General features: G+C 45.9%; 1 protein-coding gene across 7 annotated transcripts in view; it reads right to left on the reverse strand.

The window, feature by feature from the left end:
- Chd7 (chromodomain helicase DNA binding protein 7) overlaps positions 1-25,191 on the reverse strand; it is a 175,355-nt gene that overhangs the window by 47,249 nt on the left and 102,915 nt on the right. For all 7 annotated transcript variants that reach the window (XM_050165210.1, XM_050165219.1, XM_050165184.1 and 4 more), the window contains 4 exons: positions 13,612-13,753; positions 9,834-9,971; positions 8,798-8,863; positions 3,811-3,866 (listed from right to left, as the gene is read on the reverse strand). In XM_050165210.1, the coding sequence (XP_050021167.1) occupies positions 3,811-3,866; positions 8,798-8,863; positions 9,834-9,971; positions 13,612-13,753 (402 nt within the window). The remainder of the gene's footprint in view (positions 1-3,810; positions 3,867-8,797; positions 8,864-9,833; positions 9,972-13,611; positions 13,754-25,191) is intronic.

Below are 25,191 nucleotides of genomic sequence, written 5' to 3' on the forward strand. Positions count from 1 at the left end.
AACCTCATTTGAGAAAAGGCCTCCATCAGACTGCCTGTTAGCAAGACTGTAGCGATTCTTTTCATCAGTGACTGATGCAGCAGGGCCCAGCCTACTGCAGGTTGGGGGTTCCCGATGGTATAAAAGCAGGCTGAGAAAACCATGAGGAGCAAGCTGTTAAATACCCTCTCTGTGGCTTCTGTTGCGTTCCCTGCTCGATTTGAGTTTCTGTGCTGATGTCCCTCACGGCTTTATTACAGCGAGAGAAACCTTAACTAAGACATTAAGTCTTAGAAGTCTGGACTCATAAAAACCACATAAACGCCAGGTGGGAATTGGGGCTGCTTATAATTTCAGAGCTCAAAAAGTAAAGCTGATGGGTGAGTTCTGGGTTCAGCTGAGACCCTGACTCAATGAACACGGTAAGCCAAGATTGAAGAAGACTCCCGGTGCTTCCCCACCTATGTATAGTAGACACGTATACTCATACACATACATGTGCCTACATGCAAACACATGTATACACATACAGCAGAGAAAACAGAAGAGAGTATAGATAGACACAAAATACAAATAAACATGCTAGCACACAACAGTTACCTCTCAAATTACCATGGAAAAGACGGACTTAACTACAGAGCTAGAACCATCCAGCTCATGAACTATCTAACGTTTCGATTAACGACAGATCACGTAAGGCAGACCGTGGTCCCACAGTTTTGCAAAGGACCTAGAAAATTCCCACTGCCTGGTGGTGTCCACACTGCAATGACTCAGGACCGTAAGTCACCCAGGTGACAGTGGAAACTTACTACACTGCCGGCTGCAGCAAACACAGCCGCAGCACACACAATTACATACAGTAGTAACACGGCTGTCAACAACCACAGTCCTGGATAAGCATTTAGTATACAATCCCCGTGAGTCTGTAGAGTGAACGTCTACTCACAAGCCATGCTACAGCGGCAGCAGCCCTAGACAGCTCATCTCGACCCGGCCTTCTGATTCCTTCCAAAGCATCATACCAATTGGCTGGCACTGAACTTCTAAGTCTGACTAAGGACATGCTATGACACCCACACGACACTGCTGGAAAGAACGAACACCACACATCATGCCTTTGCGGAGAAAGGGCATGAGCACAGCAAAAAAAAGTGCGGGCTAATTCTACTTGCACACAGGACGGAAGGACTTTCTAGTAAGACTTGAAGCCAGATCCAATATAAGACAGATACGTCTAGCTATGGAACTTTGACATTCATTGGGGAAAGAGTCAGGTGGTGCACACATGGAAGTCAGAGAAGACTGTCTGGTTTGATTTTTCCTTTGTCAACCTTGTGAGATCTGAGGCTCGAACTCAAGTTGTCAGGTCTGTCCATGAGTCCTGAGCCATCTCACCAGCCCCGAGCTTTAAAATCTATACTGTAATTAATAAGCACAGGAAGCTAAGGCACAACCTGAAACTGCTAAATCCATGGTCTGTGAAGTAAAGAATGCAATGATGGGGACCTAGGAACGTAAGGAAATTCTGAGTAAAGTATTTAACCTCTACTCTATCCAACTAAGTACAAAACATGCAAACAAAGAAACAAAGAGGCTTCTGACTCACACAATTCTCAGCCAGTCATCCTTCATTCATTTCCTGTATATTTTAAGGCTGGCCAAAAAAAAAAAAGTAAAGACAGACAGTAAGATCCAAGCTTTTAGGGTTGAAGAGGGGGATTGCTAACACCGAAAGGAGAAAGGGCAGAGGCTACTCCGTGGCATGGGGGCCGGTGCTGGAACTGTCAACCAAAGGAACTGTTTTGTTGTTAGGTAGGCAGGTGAGTGCACAGGCACAGGCAAATACATATGTATGATAAACAGGTACGTGTGCCTGCAGATCATGTGCATGGATGAGTTTGAGGTGTGTCCACAATCCTAGCAACGTCTCCAGACGGCGGCTTCCCGGCAGCAGTGAGCGTGCTCACAGCCTATGTTTGGCTCGTGCACACTCTCTCATCCAGTGAAAACCCCGGAACTTGTGAGGAGAAGGCCGATTGCACAACTGCTACTTGCCGAGACAGGATGACCCGGGAACACGCTCTGCCGTCGGTGCTCAGAGACAGGGAAGGGGGAAGAGGAGCCAACTGGAAGGGACTTCCACTAGCTCCATCTGGGGTGATGAGGGCAAAATAAACACTACTACTTGGGCGAAGAACTCAAATCTCTCCGAATGAGCCCGCAGGTTCGCATGGCTGTACATTAGCCAGGGCAGAGGAGAAAGGCCATCCTTAAGTTAAAAACTCAAACACCCCACCTGGAAGGAACCATGGGTTGACTTAGCAAGCAACACCATATTTTTTTTATTTATTTTCTAAATATTTATTTATTTATTATGTATAGAGCTAGTCAGAAGAGGGCACAAGACCTCGTTACAGATGGTTGTGGGCCACCGTGTGGTTGCTGGGAATTGAACTCAGGACCTTTGGAAGAGCAGGCAATGCTCTTAAGCACTGAGCCATCTCTCCAGCCCCAAGCAACACCATATTTAACAAACTCGAAGTATTTCAGATGTACAGTCGTCACAATAAAAAACAAAATGCTTCCTACTGCTTCTACAATTTTTTCTACGCATCTGAGTTTGCATTAAAACAAACTAAGAAAAATGTCTATAGGAAGTTTAACTTCCCTGATGGTCTCCAAAGCATCTCACAGAAAACTAGCTCTCAGGACTCCTCACACTGTGGTAAGTGTCTGAAAGTTCTCTTCCCTCTTGGCAGCGGCACCTGGTACAGAGCCTGTGCTCTTCTCTTCCCACAGGGGAGTGGATGGCGACACTTGGGTCCCATTGCCACTCGGTCTCTGATGCCTGTCTGGTGGTGCAATTACCTGTCAATCAAACTCAGCCCTCTGTTTGATACATCCAAGGGAATTCCCCCTCCAGCTTATTTAGGTTACCTCCCCTTCGCCTATTGTTCTTAAGGATTACCCCGCAGGAAACCATGTCAGGTGAGCAGTCTGAGCCTATGGGAACTCACCGTGAAGACACAGGATGACAACAGCTAACATTTACTGAACATTTTGTACTGCCAGACTTCATTTCTCTGGTTCCCATGATAGAACTGAGAGACACCTTCACCTTATTACTTAAGAAAACATTTTGCTTACAGCCTTTTCAGAAGAGTGACCTTGCGTTTTACACGATGCCAGCCAACAAGGGACAAAAGGAGGAAAACATGGCACCCAATCCCCTCTTTAAAAACCCAGGGCGGATTCCCATAGGCTTCAGGGTCTGTCTTCAGAAGGACAAAGCAGAGAGTACACATGACCTCAAAGTGACCAATGAGAATCTCTGTCCTCAGCTGCTTGTCTGGGTAGAAGTGGCTCAGATGACAGAAAGCAAGCTGGCTGGCCACTGTGAGCACACAGACACCACAGCATGGTCAGGGCGGCTGTGTTTTTCCATTCAGATAAGAAAAAAAAAATAAGCCCACTAAACAAATATGGCAACTAACCCACATGAAGCCGTGGCTCGGTGCACTGAAGCCCGAGTGGTACCCTGTGGGTCTGTGGGTCTCTGAGGGACTACAGAATTCTCATCTAGTATCACGTCAGGTGTTTCTGTCTACAAAGACCTTCTTGGTTGTATAAGGAAGTTCATCAACCTTTACACGGTAAATGTTTTCCAGAGAAACATCTACGAAGCCACCCAAAACAACACAGTTAGCAGGAAACAGCCTTCAGGGCGCCACAGAAACCTTGTTGACGGTCCCATGCTCATGATTCTTAGGAAGCTCTATAGTCCAAGCAGACCCCCTCCCCGCTGCAAAGAAGCCACAAATTACTTACAAGTTTTTGTACTTTACGTAAAACTCTTCAACTTCCACCTCCTCGCCAGATTCTTTCTGCAACAAGAGAAAATTGAGGCACACACTTAAAACTGTATACTGGAGTGTTTCAAAGGCAGCGGCGCACGCCCCCACACGGGGACACGATGCCTGAGAAGGCCTTCCTGGAGAGATGGGCACATGGGGAGCCTTGGCCACCCATGCCTTGGATACTGACGCACTCGGGCACATGCACGCTGCTCCACTCAACGTGCCTGTGATTCTACGGCATGAATCATTTTAACTCCTCCCTAACCACATGCAGCTTCATTCACAGCAACCTGACCCCAAACCTGGCCGCCTGCCAAACCCACAGTGTTAAGTAGACGCCAAGTGTACCATTTTCTCAGGCAGCAGCCAATTAGCAACTGCTCTCCTGAATGCCATATGTATTATTTTTGGCTGCCTCATGGCAACTTTACATTGTGGGTTTTGTAATGTTTTAAAATATTTAAAAGACATTTATTTCTCCATATAGTTAATAACTCTAAACAAGAAACCATATAAAAGTAAACCTTGTTCTTACGGTGTAATCCAGTGTATCACTGTTCATGGTTTGAGTTGTACTCCGTGGAACAATTAAAATCTCTCAGACAAGATGTCTCACGCACACAGCAGCCAAATAAAATTAACACTTCCAGTCCCATGGAGGTGGGTTACAACTGCGATGCATGTCCTCCAAGTCAAGAGTTTCAGTGGGCAGACGCCTCCAGGGGGTATACCAGACAATGTCAACGTTATGACTTACACATCTCTTTCTCTCCCTCCAAGCTTTTAAGTTTAGACTGCTACACAATTCAGAATATGCCACTTTCTTACAAGTGCGTGCACAGAGAAAGCAGAGATGTAAGCCATAAATGTTTTTATCCATGTTTCAGCAAGTTTTTCTACGCTGCTGCAGGAGACCCCAAGCCGGCCGGCCTGCCTGCAGGCCCACACACGGGTGCCATGTGGCCTCGTGGATTGGTGAAGAAAATGAAGATGAGTAGAAACATGGGATGCAAGCGTGGAGGACGACGGGCATCTTACAAAGGCACTAGGGTTGGTCTCCATCTACAATGCTCTAACCACGATTAAAGACTATTATCTAACTAGAACTCCTTCACAATGTTCATCAATTTCAATTAAACCTACATTTTAAACTGCTTCTTACCAATAAGAAGCCTAAACATTCTAGTGTGCGGTCAACACCTATCAACATCTGATTTTACCCTAGCGGGCCTATGAAAGATCCAAACTACAGAATAGCTTTTAAAATCAACATATTCAGCTTTTATTCATCCAAAATGAAAAGAAATGACTGTCCACACCTCAAGATGCAGCACCGTCTATGCAACCCCATGCAGCTCCCCAGAAGGCATTAGCAGTCGCTACAGATCCGTGTGAGGACAGAGCAGTCATTGCAATGGCTCTCAGCCTTCCTAATGCTGTGCCCCTTTAAGACAGGTCCTCGGGCTGGGACTGCATTTAATTTTATAAGCTACTTTTTTATCATTTGGTTTGATTCAGGGAAATTAAGACAAACACCTTGGAATTATAAAGTAACTTCTTATGGAGAAAACATGCCATGTAAGTAAGTTTAAAAAATAAAAGAATTTTAGGGACTAGAATAGAGTTCATTCAGAATTTGCTCCTATACCTCTCCCCTTATGAGCCAAAAGGACTTGAATTATTTTCTGCAGAAGGACGGCACACACAAATGCTGTGACAAAATGTGGAAAAGTCAAGATCTATGTGATCTAAAGATCTATTCATGTATTCAAACTTACCTCAAGGTTCATGTCTCGGGTATACTGTGTTTAACACAATATATAAATGCCCAGCCGCACCCTTTAACAGGGTGTGCTACACCAAGCGGCGAGCTTACAGAACTCCATCATAATGGATCTCCAGCCTTGCGAGGCTGCAAGGATGGAGGAGGTTGACTTTAAAACCCACTGAGTCCCTACGATGCTAGTAGCACCCTCAGGGCATTCACAGGGTGTCTCCACGGAATTAACAGACAGCTATGCACAGTGACACGCATGCACATACACACACATACACACACACACACACACAGACACACACACACACACACACACACGAGGGAGAGAGAACGCTCTTCTCACAGCCAATCCTTACACTATTCAAAGTAATAGGAAACAGACCAGCAAGCACAGTTAGAATCCAGGGGGGAAAAAAAATCTCAAATCTCCTTCTGCTTCCATGCGCAACATTGTCCCCCAGTGTTTTTACAAGTGATAACTTAAAGCAACCTATGCCGAGAGCATTAGCAGTTTAAAGTATCTCTGAACGGGTCTTTATGATCCTTAGGAGACAGCAACAGAGGAACAGCTGCAGACAGTCTCCGCCCCCTGTCCCTGACTTCAGCCAGTCCCTGTCTTCATGAGAACTCCTCCCAGGAGTTTTCTCCATTCTCAGATTCCCCAAGTCAATAATCAGTCATTCTCAACCTGTGGGTCACAACCCTTTGAGTGTGTGAGTGTGTGAGTGAGTGAGTGAGTGAGTGAGTGAGTGAGTGAGTGTGTGTGTGTGTGTGTGTGTGTGTGTAATAACCTTTTCACAGCGGCTGCATATCAGACATAATGCACATTAGATGTTTGTACTACAAGCAGTATCACAAGCAGTGAAATTCCAGCTATGAAGTACCAGTGAAAGTAATTTTACGGCTGGGGGTCCCCACAACACGAGGACCTGTCCTAAAGGGGCACAGCATTAGGAAGGTTAAGAACCATCGCAATGACTGCTCCATCCTCACACACATCTGAAGTGCCTTCTAATGCCTTCTGGGGAGCTCCATGGAGGTTATAAGGTATGTATGTATGGTAAGTTCATAGAAGGTGGTACTGTCTCTTCCTAACCCACGGATGCCTGTCCATAAAGGTGAGCAGAGAGAAAAAAAATAGGTACTCAGAAGTAGGCAAAACAGAAAAGCCATGCCCTACACCAGGTATAAAGCTATGAAGATCAGTGCTGATTGTGATCTGTAACCTCCAAACCTGCGGAGCATGCCTGCTGAAGAACCAGCCATGCAACAGAAGTTAGTGTCCCCATCCCAACAACATGCTGCCTACTCAAGCTGCCATCCCATAGCACACTGTCTACCCAAACAAGCCAACTCTGTTCAGTGAGGGAGACCACTCTTTGAAGCATGCCAACTGTTTAAATTTTAGCATAGATCTCTAACTCCCAAATGAACAGTACTAGAGTCACCAGGAAAAAGGCAGTCTTTCTAAGGAGTTCAGTGGTACTCGTGCCTACTTCAACAGGTGGCAAATCTGGCTTAGTTTTATCATTTAATCCACCAGGGCAAGAGGCTGCGAACCCAAACTCACTAACAGCCTCCTACCCAGCCTACTTTTATACTCAATTTGAAAATATCTTGACTTTGTTGCCCCTGAGTGCTTTTATATGAACATGTGGTGTATAAACTGATAAAATACACACCCCAAGTCCCCTAAGAAAAAAGCGAACTATAGCGGGAGGCACAGACAAGTCCATTGTTGGCACAATGGCTATTTTAATAGCCTCTTCCCTCCACACACACCAGGTGACAGGGTTTCTCTGTGTGGCCCTGGCTGTCCTGAAACTCGCTTTGTAGCCAGGCTGGCCTTAACCTCACAGAGATTCTCCTGCTTCTGCCTCCCGAGTGCTGGGATTAAAGGTGTGCGCCACCATGCCTGGCTAACCTCTTATTTTTCAGAAAAAAAATAAGATTTATTTTCATTTACGTGTCTATGTGTGTGCACATGGCTACGGGTGCCCACTGGGGCAGGAAGAGGGCACTGAGTCTCACCTGGAGTTAGAGTCACACGTGACTGTGACGCACTCAACAACAGTGCTGGGAACTGAACTCGGGTCCTCTGGAGGAGCAGGAAGCATGCTTAACTGCGGGCTTACCTCTCCAGCCCCCAGTAATGACTGTAACAGACACACTTCCGGAAGTGCCTATGGGCTCTGGGACTGTTGCTGCTGGTGGTGGCTCTGTCTACTAGGCTTGTTTTATTTTCTGCCATCGGATAGTTGATAAGCTTTGGGATATTATTAAAATCAATATTAAGTCCCATAGTTCTGCCACTCTACCTCCTGGCCACTGGGAAACTATTCTTTGCATATACTTTACTAAAAGAAGCCACATTTGTTGTACATATCAAACAATGAAATGTGCACTTTCATTCAACTTGAGAAAAATGCAGAGAACTATGTTGGCGTGACTGACTGATCTATGTCCACAGTACCTACTTTCTAGAGACACAGCTCAGCGTCTCCCAAATTGGGTGACGTCCCGCTCGCTGGTTAGAGAAAAAGCGCCGGCCTTCTCCATCCTAACTTCCCTCGGCACCAGTTCACCTGCTGCCCACTGGCAGGTGCCTCTGCTGACCGGCATCCACTTTGCAGTGGACATAAAGAGAGTTTGAATACATTGGTTAGATATGCAAAATGTCATCGGAGGTAAAACATCCTTGCCCCAATAATAAACAGACCTTGATAGGGGCGTTTCCAAGGGAGCTCCCAGAGCACGGTCTTTTCGCCAGTGCTTTTTATGGAAAAGGCAGACTGTAATTATGGAAGTCTTAAAACATTTCTTTGGAGTATTTGGGTTTCTCGCCTTCTCCAAATAGTGTTATAAAGGTTAATACATCTTAATTTCATTGCTTAATGGAGTTCTGATTTCATTCCAGGTCAATTACCCAGCCCCCAACTTGTATTGGTGCTAGTGTATCAGATGGGATCTGAGCTATCACACCAGAAGTTTCGATTTACAATAATGGAATCACCGAGCTTTTCTTTTTCTGAGAAATGGTCACATGTAGAAAAGGCTGCCCTTGAACTCCTGATCCTCAGGCACCTGCCACTGTAACCAGCACCACGGTGGAACCTTACAGGGGCAGCAGACAACCTGGAAGGTCCCACCCCATGGGTTTCCACCTTTGCACGGTGCTCACCTGCTTCTTCACTGAACGACAGCTCATGATCTTCTCTACCACTGGGCCTTCTGCATCAACAGATTCCTGCAAGAGAGACAGCAGCATCTGTCAGTCCAAACGGAAAACCTCTGACCTGGGCTACAAAAGCCAGCAGGAAGCCCCCCCACCCCCGCCCAGGCCTCCACACCCTTTAAATCACTTGGTCCAAAGCCACGAGTGGGGAAAACTTACTAAAAACAAGAAAGCCCAAATGCACAGAGAGGCGAAAGGAAGAGCTATGTTTATAACTTCCTGATTGTGTGGTTAATTATAGAGACTCACACGGGTCCCTCAAGCCACAGGGCACTCTCTCTGGCTGCCAAGAAAAAGTAACCAGTGGGTGAGAGCGACTCTTCTGCATCCACACTCCTGGGGTAAATAGTCCCATCACTCTGTTACTGGAGGCAGCCCTTCTCTGTGGTGTAAAACACTGTCCACGAATTTAACAGCTAAGTACAAAGCTGTATTTAACAGACCTTGCAACTGGCTACCAGTCTGTTAACTAAAGCACAGTAATAGCAAAAAGAATGAATAAATAAAATCTTTACAATAATCAATTCTACGTTCTTCCCGTGTTTCGTACAAACTGTTTTATCCATCATTTACATTGCACAGAGAAGAAAGTGTGCCCTGCTGGGTACTCCAAGGCAGTAATTTCATAAAGCGGTTCTGGCGGTGCCGAGCAGCAGGAGGTGAGCTTCAGCGGTTTATTATAGTTCGTTTACAGTGCTGAGCTCCCAGAGGTAAATCCAGGGCCCGAGATTCTAGCTGAAATTCTTCCTCGGCGGAGACCATTAATTCTCCAAAATTGTGTCAAATTGCGTATCATAGCCTTGCATAAAAACGAATTTGAGTGAGCAGGGATTTTTAAGACACTCCTGAACGAGGAATTTCCCCTGGCACATCAGCCCACATGAGCAGACTCTCCCAAGGCTCGATGTCCACTCCTGCCACGGTGCTGACAGCTCAGACTCCAGGTAGAGAGTTTCCGGTCCACCCACTCCCGGCTGCCGACCTGCTGCTCCGACTGTGAGGTGTTGGATGGAGAGTCTCCCCCAGCAGCATCTGCATCATCTGCCTCCTCATCAGAAATCTTGAACTCCAAGTCTTCAGTGTATCGCTTCCGCTTCACCTGCCTGCTGGACCGCCTCTTCTGGAAGGGAACCCCAACAGAGCGAGTTTAAAAAGCGACCTCTGGTGCACAGTGGGGATACCTTTGTCGTCGGTGTTGTTTTATTTCAACCTTAAAGAAAAGCTGGTGACTTTAATCCTGAAAGCCAGGAGACAAGATCGCTGTGGCAACCACAGTAATGAACCGGAGACAAAGTGCCTGGGACCATGTTACTCCGCTGCTCCCAGCAACAGCCCCTTCAATAAGAACACACAGGAAACAGCAAACTGTGTTCCTCACCTGGCCAATCTCCATTGCGAGCAGTGGCCACACTGAGATGGGTTAGTGGATCTACGGGACTCGGGGACACTCTGCTCTTTTTCTCTATAACTGAAATCTATAGGCTAAAAAGGTCTACACAAATATTGGATTATTGTTATTTCCCAAAGCCCTCCAATGCATTTTAATTTCGGACTGAAAAGAAAGAGTCAGGGCTGGGGATGGTTGCCATTCAGAAGACCCTGGGTTCAATCCCTAGTACTGGAGGAGGGGGCAGGGCAGAAATGGACACTGAATGCACAATTCATAACCAGTGGCTAAGAGAAGTACGGTTTTATTTGCTTGTCTGTTTTGAGACAGATTCTTACTATGTAGCCACAGTTGGCCTGGAATTCATGATCAGATCAAGCTGGGCTCCAACTCACAGAGATCCGCCTATCTCTGTCCCCCAAATGCTGGGATTAAAAGTGTGTGCCACCATGCCTGGCAGTTCTAGCTTTAATACAACTTTTTACCATGCTCCTTAAAATTTAGAGGACTGGCCCGGCAGTGGTGGTGCACGCCTTTAATCCCAGCACTTGGGAGGCAGAGGCAGGCGGATCCCTGTGGGTTTGAGATCAGCCTGGTCTACAGAGCTAGTTCCAGGACAGGGTCCAAAGTTATAGAGAAACCCTGTCTCGAAAAACCATAAAAGAAAAGAAAAGAGGAAAAAATTTAGAAGATTAGTAATAGCTAGCTAGCATCAGTATGACTGATAGCAAAACGCATACTTTCACTCTCGTGGTCAAAACACAACAGAGCACAGCCTTCGCAGGACAATGTAGTCATCTCTATCAACGTTTAAACACACCAACCCTTTGACCTAACAGTTCTACTTACCGTAAGATACATCATATGTTTGGAAATCTGTCCAAGGTAAAGTGATGAAAACAAGCAACTCATGCAACTAGCTTCTGGTTCGACTTCAGACATATTCAAATTGTTTATTTGCAAGCTAGCAGTAACCTCAAGATGAAGAGAATGAACATCATCTTTACCTCTCTCATTCTCAACACTCAGAAAATAAATGGTGTTTTTGTTAACAGAAAGAAAACATCTGAAAAGAAATACAAATTGTTAATGGGTTTGGAGCTCTGAATAAAGAGATAAAGGAGTAGGGGGGTGGTGGTGGTGGTGGTGGTAGTGAATTTTCATTTCAGTACTAAAACAAAAATGCTTACATCTCTCAGGGCTGGCCCAACACACCGTAAACCCCACGGCCTGAGAATGCTGTGTTCCCACCTGCTTTAGAAAGATACTTTTGGTGACAACCGATGTGTACTGAAGAGGAACGTGTGTCTATGGCCTTGATTATGAGTTAGAGTTAACATGTCACTGACTTTTGACAACCAATCAGAAAATTCACAACCTGTCCCTTCCTTGCAAGCGTGTCACAGATACATCACAGGAAGAAGCCTGCATCACTTCCTGTGTCAGCCACCAGGAAGACAGCCTTCAAGGCTGGTCTCTGGGGGCTGCCTGACTTTGCTGGTAAGACCACAACTGTTACACTGAGACAATTAGACAGAAAACACAGAGTTTGCCCTAAGTGGCTAAGCTCTCTTCTGTACCTGAGATATAGAAAGGAAAAGAAGTGGGAAGCGGGTAGAAGGGAAGGGGAGGAGAGGAAGGAAATAATCCCACCCCCAACCAGAGAGTCCATTTTAGTCAGAATGCAGCTTTTTTAAAAACAGCAGCTGTATTTGGGAAGCCATGATGGAATTTACTTAGGAAATGATTCTTTTGTTTTGTTTTGAGACAGGGTCTTCTTTTGTAGCCTTGGCTGTACAGGAACTGACTATACAGACCAGGCTGGCCTCAAACTCAGAGATCAGTGCTGGGATTAAAGGTGTGCACCACCACATCCAGCCTGTGAAAATAATTCTTAATGTTGTCCAAATATTACTATCAGAAAACTCCTAATTAAGCACAAATTAAGGCAAAACATCCTCAGGGATGCAATGAATTTTACTAAAAATTTTTAGTTTCAAACCTCTTAACCAGCTTGTAAGAGGTACCTATTAGGGCTGGAGAGATGGCTCAGTCGTTTGGAGCACTCGTTTCTCTTGCAGAGGACCCAGGTTCAACTCCCCCCGCACCCACATGGTGGCTCACAACCATCTGTAACCTTTCTACCCTCTCAGATCTGTCTGTCCAGCCAGGGCATGACATCACACACACAAGGGCTGCTCAAGAAAAACACATCACAAAGAAATCCTTTGTAAGAGGGCCCCATACTACACACCCTTGGACCTCAGGCAGGAAAGCCTGGGAGCACACTTACGTCAGAGGAAGCCCAGCCAGCTCCTAAGGCCTATAGCTACAGGACTCAACAGTAGCTGCTCCCTGCTGGCTCAGATGCCACCTGCACGGGCCACATTCCCAGACATCCCAACAGAACAGACTTGCATGCTTCCAGGAGATTTCCTTGGTAGGAAATAAATCTTAACTGTCAGGTGTACTTTTGAGTACAAACAGAGCAAACTTCACACACAAGCACCCAAATTCCTACTATTTACTCCTAGAATTCAGGAGAACCTCACACTGGGCCGTTGGGCAGAGTTGCTTCTTGGGAGTGACTGACTTGTCCACAGAAACTATCAGGGATATATCTCATCTGGATCTACCGTCAAGAAGATAAGCTACAAAGTATATTTTGGTTTTTATTATGAAAAAAATAATGAGGGCAAGACAGACAGCTCGGTCAGCAAAGTGCTTACCACCCAAGAGTTAAGACTGACCCTTAGAACAACAGAAAAGCTCAGCATGGAGGCCCACGCTTACAATTCCAGCGCTGGGGAGGTGGACACAAAATCTCTGGGGCTCCCTGGCCAGTCAAGGCGAGCATCCTTCACAGACCCCAGGACAGTGAGAGACACTGCCTCTAGATCACAGGGTGGATGTCTCCTAAAGAATGACACTTGAGGTTGGCCTCCTGCTTCCACATAGATGTGCACATATGTGCACGTGTGCACACAGGCGGGCACACGCACACACGAGCGTGCGCACACACACACACACAGAAAGAAATCAGCAAATAAAAATTGACAAGAAACCAAATTTTAGGAAAAAATTTAAACGTGCACGACACTTGAAGTAATATAATAGCAATGTTAAAAATATTTAGGAGGGCGTAAATAAACATCAAAACACACACCCATGGAATTAAAGGCAGCTTTCTATCTTACTGATTTCAAAGCTCGGCAACCCTGGAGTGAGCTGAGTTTCTGCTCACCCTGGCTCTCTTCACTAAGGATATAACGTTCCCAACAACAATAAGGACATCGCGCACACCTGACGGCAAAGCCATGCAGCTAAAGTTACCCTCTCCCCAGCCGGGGCTCAGGAGGGATAATGGCATTACCTGAACACCTGGGTCTTCGTCCTCTTCAGGGGCAGGGGACGGTGGGGGTGTTTTGTCCAAGTCTGAGTTTTCAGAACCTTCTGTTTTTCCTTTGTTGACCTTTTTCTTCAAAGCACTTGCTTCTGAGTCCGGCTTCTTATTACTAGAATTCAAAGTGACACCACTTAGTGTTCACGTTCAGTGTGGTTCCCACGCGCCCCAAACCTTCTCCTTCCACGAGTCCTTGTGGTAAAGGCTAGGTAGGTAGGTGTGTGTTGGCCAATTTTCATTAGGTGGTACTCCTAATTAATGTCTGACAACAAAAAACTTATAACTGACAACCTTCAGCAAAGTGCTCACCCGTTAAAACTCAATTGAATGTAAAACTTTGAACACTGCAGAGTGCTGCTTGTAGCCCCCGCTAATGTACCAATCCATGATGAAGAACTAAGATGTTACTATGCTAAAAAGGCACAGTCACCCTTTTTTTTAACTGAAGGAAAAAATTACAACCTAATGACCACATCCTCATTTTTCTGGCACGGAGTTTTATACACTCCTATGGCAGTAGGTGCCAGTAGGGGCCTTACATCCTACTGACAAGCATTTGATAAAAATTCACTTCCTAGAAATAAATTTTATTTAGTTTTTATTCAGTTCAGTGTTCTTGTTTACAAGCAAGTTGAGTTGTTGTTGTGGGTTTTTTTTTTTTTTTTTGATGCTAAACAGTTTGAAGGGATGGTCACAACTGGTCCTTATTTTCCCGAGTGCTAGCAACTGAACCCAGTGGCAGGCGTGCTACCACTGAGGACATCGCCAGGCTCAAAGAGTTAGGTCTTTGAAATTGTGTGTGTGTGTGTGTGTGTGTGTGTGTGTGTGTGTGTATCTAACCAATAACTAAAGCTCACTTTCCAACTGCTACTGAAAAACATTAGTAGTATTTGAATGTTATATCAGAACACATGAGTACCCTCTGAGCAAAATAAAATTCTAGGGTTATCGCCACCCCAATACCCCTCCCTTCCTCAGCCGGAGTGAACACGTAGTGCTCCGTTTAATCTCCACTCTGGACCCAGGACTTCCTTACATTAGCCAGCGTTTGTTACACACACAACACAGAAAGCGATCCTCGCATCAGCAAAGACGTTTTTTTTTTTTTAAAAAAAAATTGTATTTCTAGGGAGCCTCAAGCTCTAAGTAGTTTAAAAAACAAAAGATGGATTTCAAAACCCCACACTTATTAAATTTGATAAAGTCCCAGAAAACCACACTGATGGGATGCAGTAAACAGCATGTTGTCAGACGCTGGGAAGAGACTGCAGGAGCTCACGATTTTGTGTAGGGATGTGTCACACTGAACACTCCCAGAGCACGCCAGTCGTGCATCCAGCACACGCCTATGGCAGGCTTTCCCACTGATGATGCTTTGAGCGTTAAACTTGGTATTTTTATAGACTAGGAGTTTATTCTGATACGTGAGCGCTTTAGCGTCGCAAACAGCTACATCAGGAAACAATTCAAAACAATTCAAGATTATCGCAGATAGCAGTTACGTTTCGAACGCTGATTTTATTTATAAAAAGGTGGTGTGACTAAGTCAAAGATCCATGGACAGCACAATATTTTTTAAATTAAAAAAATTCACGCAGCATTTCCTGACGAGAGTGTCCTGGTGTTTACGCTACACACGGACAGAAGTCTCCCCTACCATGAGGCTCCATTCCCAGCATTTATTTCCGCTCTAACTGCCACAAATTATACAATACTACAGCTGAACACTGGGCCCCTTCCTTTCATCTGCACGCCAAGAGCAATCAGATTACCCTGGTAACCAGCGGTCACATGACCAGCACCTGCTCTTTTGGCTGGATGCCACTGGCTAAAGCCATCTGCTTCCCTCAATCAGCTTTCAAACATTCTCAACACCTGCGCTGCAGTGTTTTGTGGTTTCTTTTATCAAATCAGTGCAAAACTGCTTCCAAAACTTTACATATTTCTCGAATTTGTTTAAATCAGAGGTAGGTCTGTCAAAGAGTTGAACCGTTGCCAGGTAAAGTGGGCTGGCACTGAGCACTTTCCATGGTGACCTCGCTCTACCAGAGCAAAGGAGAGAGTTCAGGTTCATGGGGCTCCGGGCCCTGCGAGCACCATCCTGCAGGAGAGAAAGACGGACTGTCTGGACGCCGCCCAGAGCCGGGTTTGTGGAAGCATCTATTTGCTGGGGGAACAGAAGCACTAATGACTGTCCATCTGCTCTGTCCAAGGATGGGCTGCACAGAACCTCCAAGATGGCTGAAAGTCAGACAGGACCTCCCCAACGCATAGACAAAAACCTCATGGCCCAGGGAAGCACTTTCCGATCTGACTACTGCAAGAGGCCAACTCATTAGCCCTCCTGATGTTCACGCAGAGGGACAGCTAGGCTCTCCCGCCCACTGGTATACGAATCAAGCACCCCAAGAAGTAAGGTTGAGAAATCTTCAGTGGCCACCCAAAGACAAATCCAGGCTATCCAAGACAAAATTCAATTACTTACGTTAAACTGTCCTCATTATGATTTTGGAAAACACCAACCTGGATTCCTATGATGTGTGACATTCAAACTGCTTTAAGCTAAGTCATTTTCTTCTGCCAGAAGTACTACAGAATTGGTTTCCACGAGACAGGAATTAGTTACAGTTTCAACTGTGACTCTAGACAAACCATTTAGGGTTTTCCTGCATCCCCATTTCTCATCTACGGCACAAAGCTAACATCTGCATCTCTAGGGTTTCTAGGAGCTTGAGATGAGAGACAGAGACGTTCACTCCCCACATGCCCCGAAAGGTGAGGACCACAGCTGAGAGGTGCGCTCCGGCTGGGACTCTGACCCACCGTTGCCAACTCATCCGAGGAACTCACAGAGAAGACGGTATGAGCATCAAGGTCCACTTGACTTAAGCAACATAAAGAGAAGGAACATGCATGATCTATGTTAGTCACCAGCTAAAAGGAGAAACAGCATTCACCCCCATGCCCACTACCACTACTGTAGCCACACACGTCATCCCGACCTAGACCATAACAATCTCTGCACACTGTTCTCTCACCCCACGGGAAGGGTCTCCAGCATGAGTCCACATTCCGAATCATTCTGTATGTACCTGTCAGGTTCGATCTGGTCTTTTACTGCCAAACCCCAAAACATCTCCACACAAACATTCTCCTTCCAAACTATATTCAGAGCCTGAATATGCAAACAGACAGCTGCCCTCGTTGTGGGGTAAGATATTGTTAGGAGCGTCCCCGGAGCCGGCACTGCGACGTTGAGAAGGAAGCCACTGAGCCGCATGGTGCAGACCCAGAGGTGCAGACCCAGAGCTCCGCTGTCCCTCCAATAGCTGCGGCGAAGCCTCCTCAGCTCCAGCTTGTCACCTAGCAGTCGGCAAGTAGAGTCACAGAAGCCAGACGCACACAGGCCTCACTGCTTCCTCTCACCTCTCCTGCCTCACCCGGAACACCACTCACCTCCACTGCAAAATCTGAGGATGCACCGAACTCCAAACTTGACCACTAATGTCTGCAAGTCTCATTACTGGGGTCCTGGGCTTCTCTGGCCTTCACAACTCACAAGGTTTGCCTCCTGTGTGTTCCCTATAGCTTCATCTGCAGACTTATATATGAATGATCAACACCCTCTGGTACCCCAAACTTGCCTGCTCATCTGCAATACTTAGCTGACATCCAAGAAACAGAAAATCAGAACACCATGGTGGCCTGGACTGGGCATGACTTCAAATCCCTACGTGTCACATAACAGACAAATACTTAAAACATAGAAACTGGTGTTAACATTACTGAGTTATTCTAAAGTCAAAGTACTGTGTCTATTTCATCGACTGTCCTGTGAACTAAACCGTATTTATCTTTGTATTCCTGGTGCCTACTTAGAGGGGCTGGTGGAGCTGCTTATGTTTCTTTTCCTACTTAATATCTAATTAAGTAGTTTAATTAAGTACAAAGCTCTTTTTTTCTTTCTTTCTTCCTTTCCACCTCCATAAGACAGAGTTTCTCTGTGTAGTCCTGGCTGTACTGAAACTCACTCTGTAGACCAGGCTAGCCTCAACCTCAGAGATCTGCCTGCCTCTGCCGCTCAAAAGCTGGGATTAAAGTGTGCACCATCACTACCTGGCTACAAAGCTTTTTCCTACGTACTGACACTTTCCTATTTTCTAACACACACCTACACACCCCCACATACCCCCCACCCCCCACCACCACAAAACCAAAAAAATTCTAAACAACCACAAGACAGTGGTAGTAAGATCGCTCCCTGGGTGAAAGTGCTTATCACACAAGCCTGGGTTTGATCCAAGAGCTCAGATCACATTATCTTCTGACCCCACATGCGCACTGTGGGTGTGCTCAGATACATAACAACAGTAAATACTTTTAACATTTAAAAAAATGTTTAAAAAACAGAAGCTGGAATAGCAATCTCCCTTCATGAAGAGCCATCTACAAAGCTCACTGCAGTGGAGCTGAAGATCCAGGTGAGCAGGCTCGGCTGGCAGGGTGCTTGTCTACCGTGTAAAAGGCTCTGGTTCTTTCCTCAGTATCTATAGGGTACAGTGGCACACACTCCTGTTTCCAGAGCGTGGGAGGCAGAAGCAGCAACATCAGGATTTTAAGGCTAGCCTAAGATACTTGAGACCTTAGCTCAGGAAGGAGGGAGGGAGGGAGGGAGGGAGGGAGGGAGGGAGGGAGGGAGGGAGGGAGGGAGGGAGGGAGGGAGGGAGGGAAAAGAGGAGAAAAAATGACATGAGACTAAATTGTTAACAAACTGGAGAACAGAAATTTTTCAAAATCAATAAATCAATAAATGCCATTTATAAATAACATCTCCAAGTCAAAGTCCTTCCTTCTTCTGTCTCCCCAATCAGCCAATCAGCAATATGACGAAACTACAAATACAGATCTACCCCTACCCCCACTCATGTGCAGCCTCACTCATGCTGGCAAGCCCTGGAAACAAACATAAATCCAAGGGTACCGCTGTTGCTCCTGCAGCCTCGAGGTCCACACTTTATTACGGGAGCAGACTCACACTGGCCGACACCGGGGTCCACAGCCAACAGCCCAGCTCATTGGTCCTGGGATTACCCCCAATGCCGTCAGAGTGTGCACGCACCACCCTGAGGAGAACGTTTAGGTACAATCGCTAAAACACAAACTCCATATTCCGAGCTGTGTTATCCTGTGGGGACCTGTTCTTGGGGTTCCACTCTTGTGGAAGGACTCCTATTTAGCTGAAGACACAGCTGTCCACTAACAGAGTGGGGGCTGTTGACTAAGACGGGGCTGGTGGATCAAAGTTGATCAACGCTTGTCTGGGAAATTGTCGGCTTTCTAAAAACAAGAGCAAGAACTTATTAGAAGTAAGGGCTGGCCCGATTTATGAAACAACAGAATGCAGTTAAAGAGCCATTAGTGTCAACCTCTGAACATTCATTTTCAAAAGAAACTTGGAAAAGGAGCCATATTGCAAAACCAAACGTGCTGAGGGGTAGGTCATGAAGAGGAAGTAAGTTCATGAGTATTCTCATGATAGTGGGGGAAAAAAATCAGTCTTGAAACTTAGGTCAGGACCCTTAATCAGGGACATTATTAAGGGTTCATGTTTCTCAAAACTAATACATCATCTTCCTTAAGAAGAAGGGCATTAGCCAGACCTTTAATCCCAGCACTTGGGAGGCAGAAGCAGGCAGATCTCTGTGAGCTCAAGACCAGCCTTGTCTATAGGAGCTAGTTCTAGGACATGTTCCAAAGCTACAGAGAAACCCTGTCTTGAAAAACCAAAAATGAAGGGGAGTGTGAGTGTGTGTGAGTGAGTGAGTGAGTGAGTGTGTGTGTGTGTGTGTGTGTGTGTGTGTGTGTGTTGGGATGGACCAATGCCCCTGACCTGGAGCTTGGTTAGCTAGGCTGACCTCCAGCAAGCTCTGGGGATATGCCAGTCTTTTGCCTCCCCAGAGCTACAATTACAAGTCCATGCCATCATATATATCCAGCTTTTCATAGAGGTACTAGCTATCCAATCTCAGGCCCCTATACTTGCATAGCAAGCAGGATCTCCCTGTCGCCTAGGCTGGCCTTGAACTTGTGGCAACATTCCTGTCTCAACCTCCCAGCCGGCCTGGACGAGGTGTGGAGCAGCACATCCAACAACCACCACAACCACAGACTTCCCAAGAAGGTGAGGCTAACGCTGAGAACTGCCACCTAGGCTGTGGGACAGAGGGCCGGGGCTTAGCAACTCTACAAAGGCTCTGGCGGCCACCGTAGAATGCAGTTTGCCGTTGGACTTCGGGGCTCAACGCTAGTGAAAAAGCACAACCAGCTTCACAAACCAAAAGCCGTCTAAGTCCTCACGTGCTGGCTAGTTTTATGTCAACTTGATACAAGCTAGAGATATCTGAAAGGAGGGAGCCTCAGTGAGAAAACTCCTCCATAAGATAGTCTGTCCTGTAGGGCATTTTTTTAATAATTAGAGATGGATGGGGGAGGGCCCAGCCTATTGTGAGTACTGCCATTCCTGGGCTGGTTATCCTGGGTTCTGTAAGAAAGCAGGCTGAGCAAGCCAGTAAGCAGCTCCCCTCCATGGTCTCTGCCTCAGCTCCTGCCTCCAAGTTCCCGCCCTGTTTGGTTCCTGTCCGGACTTCTTTTGATGATGAACAGTGATGTGGAAACCTAAGCTGAATAAACCCTTTCCTCCCCTGACTTGCTTTGGATCATGGTGTTTCGCCGCAGCAACCAAAACCCTAAGACACCTTACTACTTAGTGAGCTTTCTAAATAGTGAAAATTAAAAGTAACATTAGAAAACCAAACTAAAAGAAACAGGAGAAATGAACCTCAGTTTAATGAAGGCAGTACGAGAAATCACCCAATGCTCTCTAGATGGGGAAATCTGAGAGAGTGTCTCTTTCTTTGTTGGGAGAGGGGTCTCCTATATAGTCATGGCTGGCCTGGTACTTGGAGTGATCAGCTTGCCTCCATCCATTAGGTGCTAGCATTAAAGGCATGTGTAACCATACCTGGCTCCCGCCCCTCCATTCTTACTCAATATGCTATCTGAATACTTAGCCAGAGAGCAGGAAGGTAAAAAAAAACAAAGAAGAGACTCACAAAGAGCAGGGGAGGGCAGGGTCAGGTTACCTCTGCCCGCACATGATACCATCCTGTCTTCAAAGGGCCTGCAGATCCCACTGCAAACTGGAAACCCTGTGAATGCCGCTCTGAGACTGACACCTTCTCCAAAGTAGCAAGACACAAAACTGTCATAGAAAAATCAGTAGCTTTTCCATGTATTGATAACAAATTTTGCCAGGGGAGAATTGGACAGGAATTAAGATAGCTTTTAGAATATTTTATTAAAAAAATTTATAACTAGGAATAAACTCAACCAATGTGGTAAAAGGCTTCTATGATGACAATCTTTTTAGGGTGACTTGACATGCTCCTGGGTGGCAGGACTGAAGAGTGTGGAGTGTGTGAATTATTGAGAACCATCCCTATAAAAACTTCAATGATGTTCTTCACAGAACAGCAACAAAAGTCACCTCAAAATCATACAGAAACACACACACACATATAAAACAAACAAACAAACAACAGGCAAAGCAATCCAGAACAGAAAAAAATGATGCTGGAGGGTATCACAATACCTGACCTCAAAACTTATTGCAGAGCCATAGTAACAAAACAGAAGTAAGACACAAATATATCTCTAGACCAATGGAATAGAACAGAACAGAGGACCCAGAAATGAAGCCACACAGCAACAGTACCTAATTTCCGACAAAGGTCTCAAAGACTCTGAAGAAAAGATAGCCTCTTCAACAGCTGATGCTGGGAGCATGGGACACTCTCCCTGCAAATCCCAACTCAAAACGGATCAAAGACCTTACTGCAATGGTTCTCACCCTTCCTAATGCTGAGACCCTTTAATACAGTTCCTCACATGGTGACCCCCAACCATAAAATTATTTTCATTGCTACTTCATAAATATAATGTTGCTACTTTTAAGACCTGAAACTCTGAAATGTCCGGAGTCAAACCATATAAACAAGGGCTTTGCTTTGACAAGGACTCCCAGTAGCTGAGGACATAATTTCAAAAATTGACAAATGGGCACAAGTGCAATCAAAAGTATCTATACAGCAAGAGAAACAAACAGCAGATCAAAGAGACAGCCAACAGAATAGAAGAAAATATTTACCAACCATGCATCTGACAGAGGTTAGCATTTATAACCTATAACCCCAAATGGCCACCCGGTTAAATGGACAACGGGGACTGAGCAGACAATTCTCCAGAGGAAAGCAGGCAGGTGACCACCAAGGACATGAAAGACTATTCACCATCCTTCACCACCAGGGAAGCGCACGCCACAGCCGTCCGCTCTCACACCCTCTTCAGGAAAATCAACAATAACAAACGCTGGAGAGAATGTGGGCCAAGCGGAGCCCTAGTCACTCTGGGTGGGAATGGAAAATGGGGCAGCCAGTGTGGAAGTCAGCATACAGGTCCCTCACAAGACTAAAAACAGAACTTTGGTGACTCAGCTCTATCACTCCTGGGTGTGTGCCTGACCGAATCCAAGTCAGCACCTCATTGAGACACACACACATCCATGTTCATTGTACCTCCTTTGGCAATAGTCAATGCACGGAGCAGATCTACAGGCCTGTATAGACCCAGAAAATATAATATAATATGTGTGTGTGTGCTCATAAGGAATAATGAAATTACATCACTTGCAGAAAAAAATATAATATGCCAAATAAAATAAGCCAAGACAAATAACTCATATCTTCTCTCCTATGTGCAGCCTAGATCCATGTGTGTACACACATACACAAACACGCACACATACACAATCAGAAGGGGGTTACTGTGTGGTGAGAAAAGATGGATTGGGGAGGAAATGAACAAACATGAACAAAGTACAATGATAAATGCCTATTAAAATACCATAACAAGGTCAATTTTTATGTAACTTAAAAATTAACTTTAAAAAGCACAAAAGTTTCAAATGATCGATCGAATCAGCATAAAATGTGATGCACCAAAAAGCCATATCAGTCCAACAAAATAAAAATTTTAAAGTCTTAGCATTACAACGCATCTGATGGCATAACTAGTTGATAATAAACCGCAGACAGCAAAACAAGCTGTAAAGGGGGCAGAACAAGATGAGGAGCAGACAACACGCATCACACCAGACAAGGAGACGGCCTAACACCTGGTCTGGGACCAGGCTACCTAGCTCTTTGTGTTCTCTCTGCCCACTGAGATGCCTGCATGCTTGACCACACGGAGCCTTGAGACCCTCGCTCACACACACACGCCCCCCCCCCACTTCACACGGGCACCTTGAGACCCTCGCTCACACACACTCCCTGACTCCACATGGGAACCTTGAGACCCTCGCTCACACACACTCCCCCTCCTACTCCACACGGGAGCCTTGAGACCCTCGCTCACACATCCCCACGGTTTCTTCACCTTACTCCTTTTGAGGAAGTAAAGGATTGTGAGAGGGAAATACAAAGACCGTGGGTTTACTACAAACAACACAGGATGTGTACAGAAACCACCAGCACTGAGTTCTATGAAAGACACTAAGTAAAACACCCAGAAAGCAGCCTTGCACACTGTTGCCCTCAAAGGTCTAGCTACTGCAGAAAAGGTACTTCCTTGGCCCATAATGTACTAGATTGTAAAGAAAGGACTAGCTAAAGAAAGCTAGAAAAGATCTCAACGTCAAATTTGATTTCGTGTTTCAAACACGTGTCATTTTTACATTCTACAAACAAACATCCAGGCACTGCAGATGCAAACCTACCTGGCCTCCCACGGCATGCTGGGTCTCAGCAAATGTTTCTGTGAACACCAGCTCTGCTTGGTGTCAGCCTGGGTCATTTTAAGACAACATCACGACCCTGCCTTTAGGGTTGTTACAGTATTGGCCATTTTCTAAAGGACATCTTATCTATATCAGTTTGTTTGTTTAGGTAGAAGAACAGAAAACTTAAATGACAGAATTAAATTTTTAACAGTAGCACATTCTAAAGCAAAGATTTTTGTCCTGTAGTTAAGAATTAACACTGAAAAGAATCTACATTGCTCTGTGGACTCAATTAGGATGTGGAACACGGAAAGGAAGTGCAGTCAGCTGAGATGTGGTGTTTTCACGGAAGCCCAACACAGACATGAGCCACTCTGGCTATGTGGCACCGTCTGGCCCTGCAGCACTGCATAAAGGAGAAGCCCAATTAGACATTCCGGTGCCGGCTCAAACCAGAGACTCCCAGGAGTCTCTCGGAGAACACCGCTGATGCCACACTGGTAGATGGGCACATTTGACAGCCAGTGCCATGTTCCAAAACGTCACTTCTATTCACGGGCAGCGCTCCAGAGGACACTTTGGCACTCAGAATCACACTCTCTGGGGTCACACTTATCTTCTCTGACCCACCAGCGTGGCTAACACAAGGGAGACATGCTAACCACCCACATTTCAATCAGGTGCAGTCGGCGGGATAGAAATTAGGTAGACCAACACCAAGGAGAAAAATACCACCGTCTAGCCAAACAGGGACAGTAGACCACTGTGAAAAATACTGTTCCTCTATAATTCAAGACCACAATAAAGCAAAATAAAATCATACTCTAGTGGATGTCTAAGGGTGTAATGCTTCCAACTTTTAAAGAATCAAAACTTTTTTCCCTTACTTCAAATCTATATGTCAGAGCGAAGCCACATGCAGATGAGGACGACAGCAGTGATGGAAGCTTCCAGGTTCTCTATGCTGTGGCTTTGACATCCAGTGACTCTAGGAGGGCTTTGGGTAGGCCCAGGCCAACCTGTCAAACATCTTCACACAACAGGAGACGAGCATTGCCTTGTGCAGGTTTTCATATTTTTTCAAAGCATTCCCACATAATAAAGACTTTTTAATTAAAAAAAAATCATCCATGATCCTTTTTTGTCCTTTTCTCCCAGGAACAAGATCAAAGCCGCGTCTACTGTGGCAAAATACACTCCTTCTTAAGACTCTGCTTAAGGAAGAGTATAAAAAAGTGTCTCTGGAAAAGCCTCCCTCTCACACCACTGCTGCTCATGGCCTCTTTGCCTCCCCTGTTATCTGGGGGCACAGGGAGAGGCCAGAGGGAGGGCCGCACCATCCTTTCCACTGCACTGCAGCTCACTGCAGAGGCACGATGCTCCACCAGTCCTGCCTGCATCTGGCATACGGCACAATGGGGGCAGATCTGGCTTTCCTAGTGGCCTGTTGATTCTCCTACTCTGAACCAGAGCAGAGAGGTACTCGAGTGGTTAGCCCAAGGGGAAGAAAGGTCTGGGGATCTAAACCACTGCCAGTCGCTCTGTGAGAGAGAAAACAAGCGTGGAGAGTGGAGGGTGGTGCAGGCGGGTGACAAAGAAGAGGACTGGGAGACAGTTCAGAGGCGGAGCCAGCATGGTCCTCGTGGGTACCATTCCTTCTCTCATCCTCACTGGCACTCGAAGGGTCCAGAGCTCCGTTTTATAGTCACACA

The sequence above is a fragment of the Alexandromys fortis genome, unplaced genomic scaffold (assembly GCF_014885135.2).
Source record: "Alexandromys fortis isolate MF-2015 unplaced genomic scaffold, M_Fortis_MF-2015_v1.1 scaffold_18, whole genome shotgun sequence".
Lineage (NCBI taxonomy): Eukaryota > Metazoa > Chordata > Mammalia > Rodentia > Cricetidae > Alexandromys > Alexandromys fortis.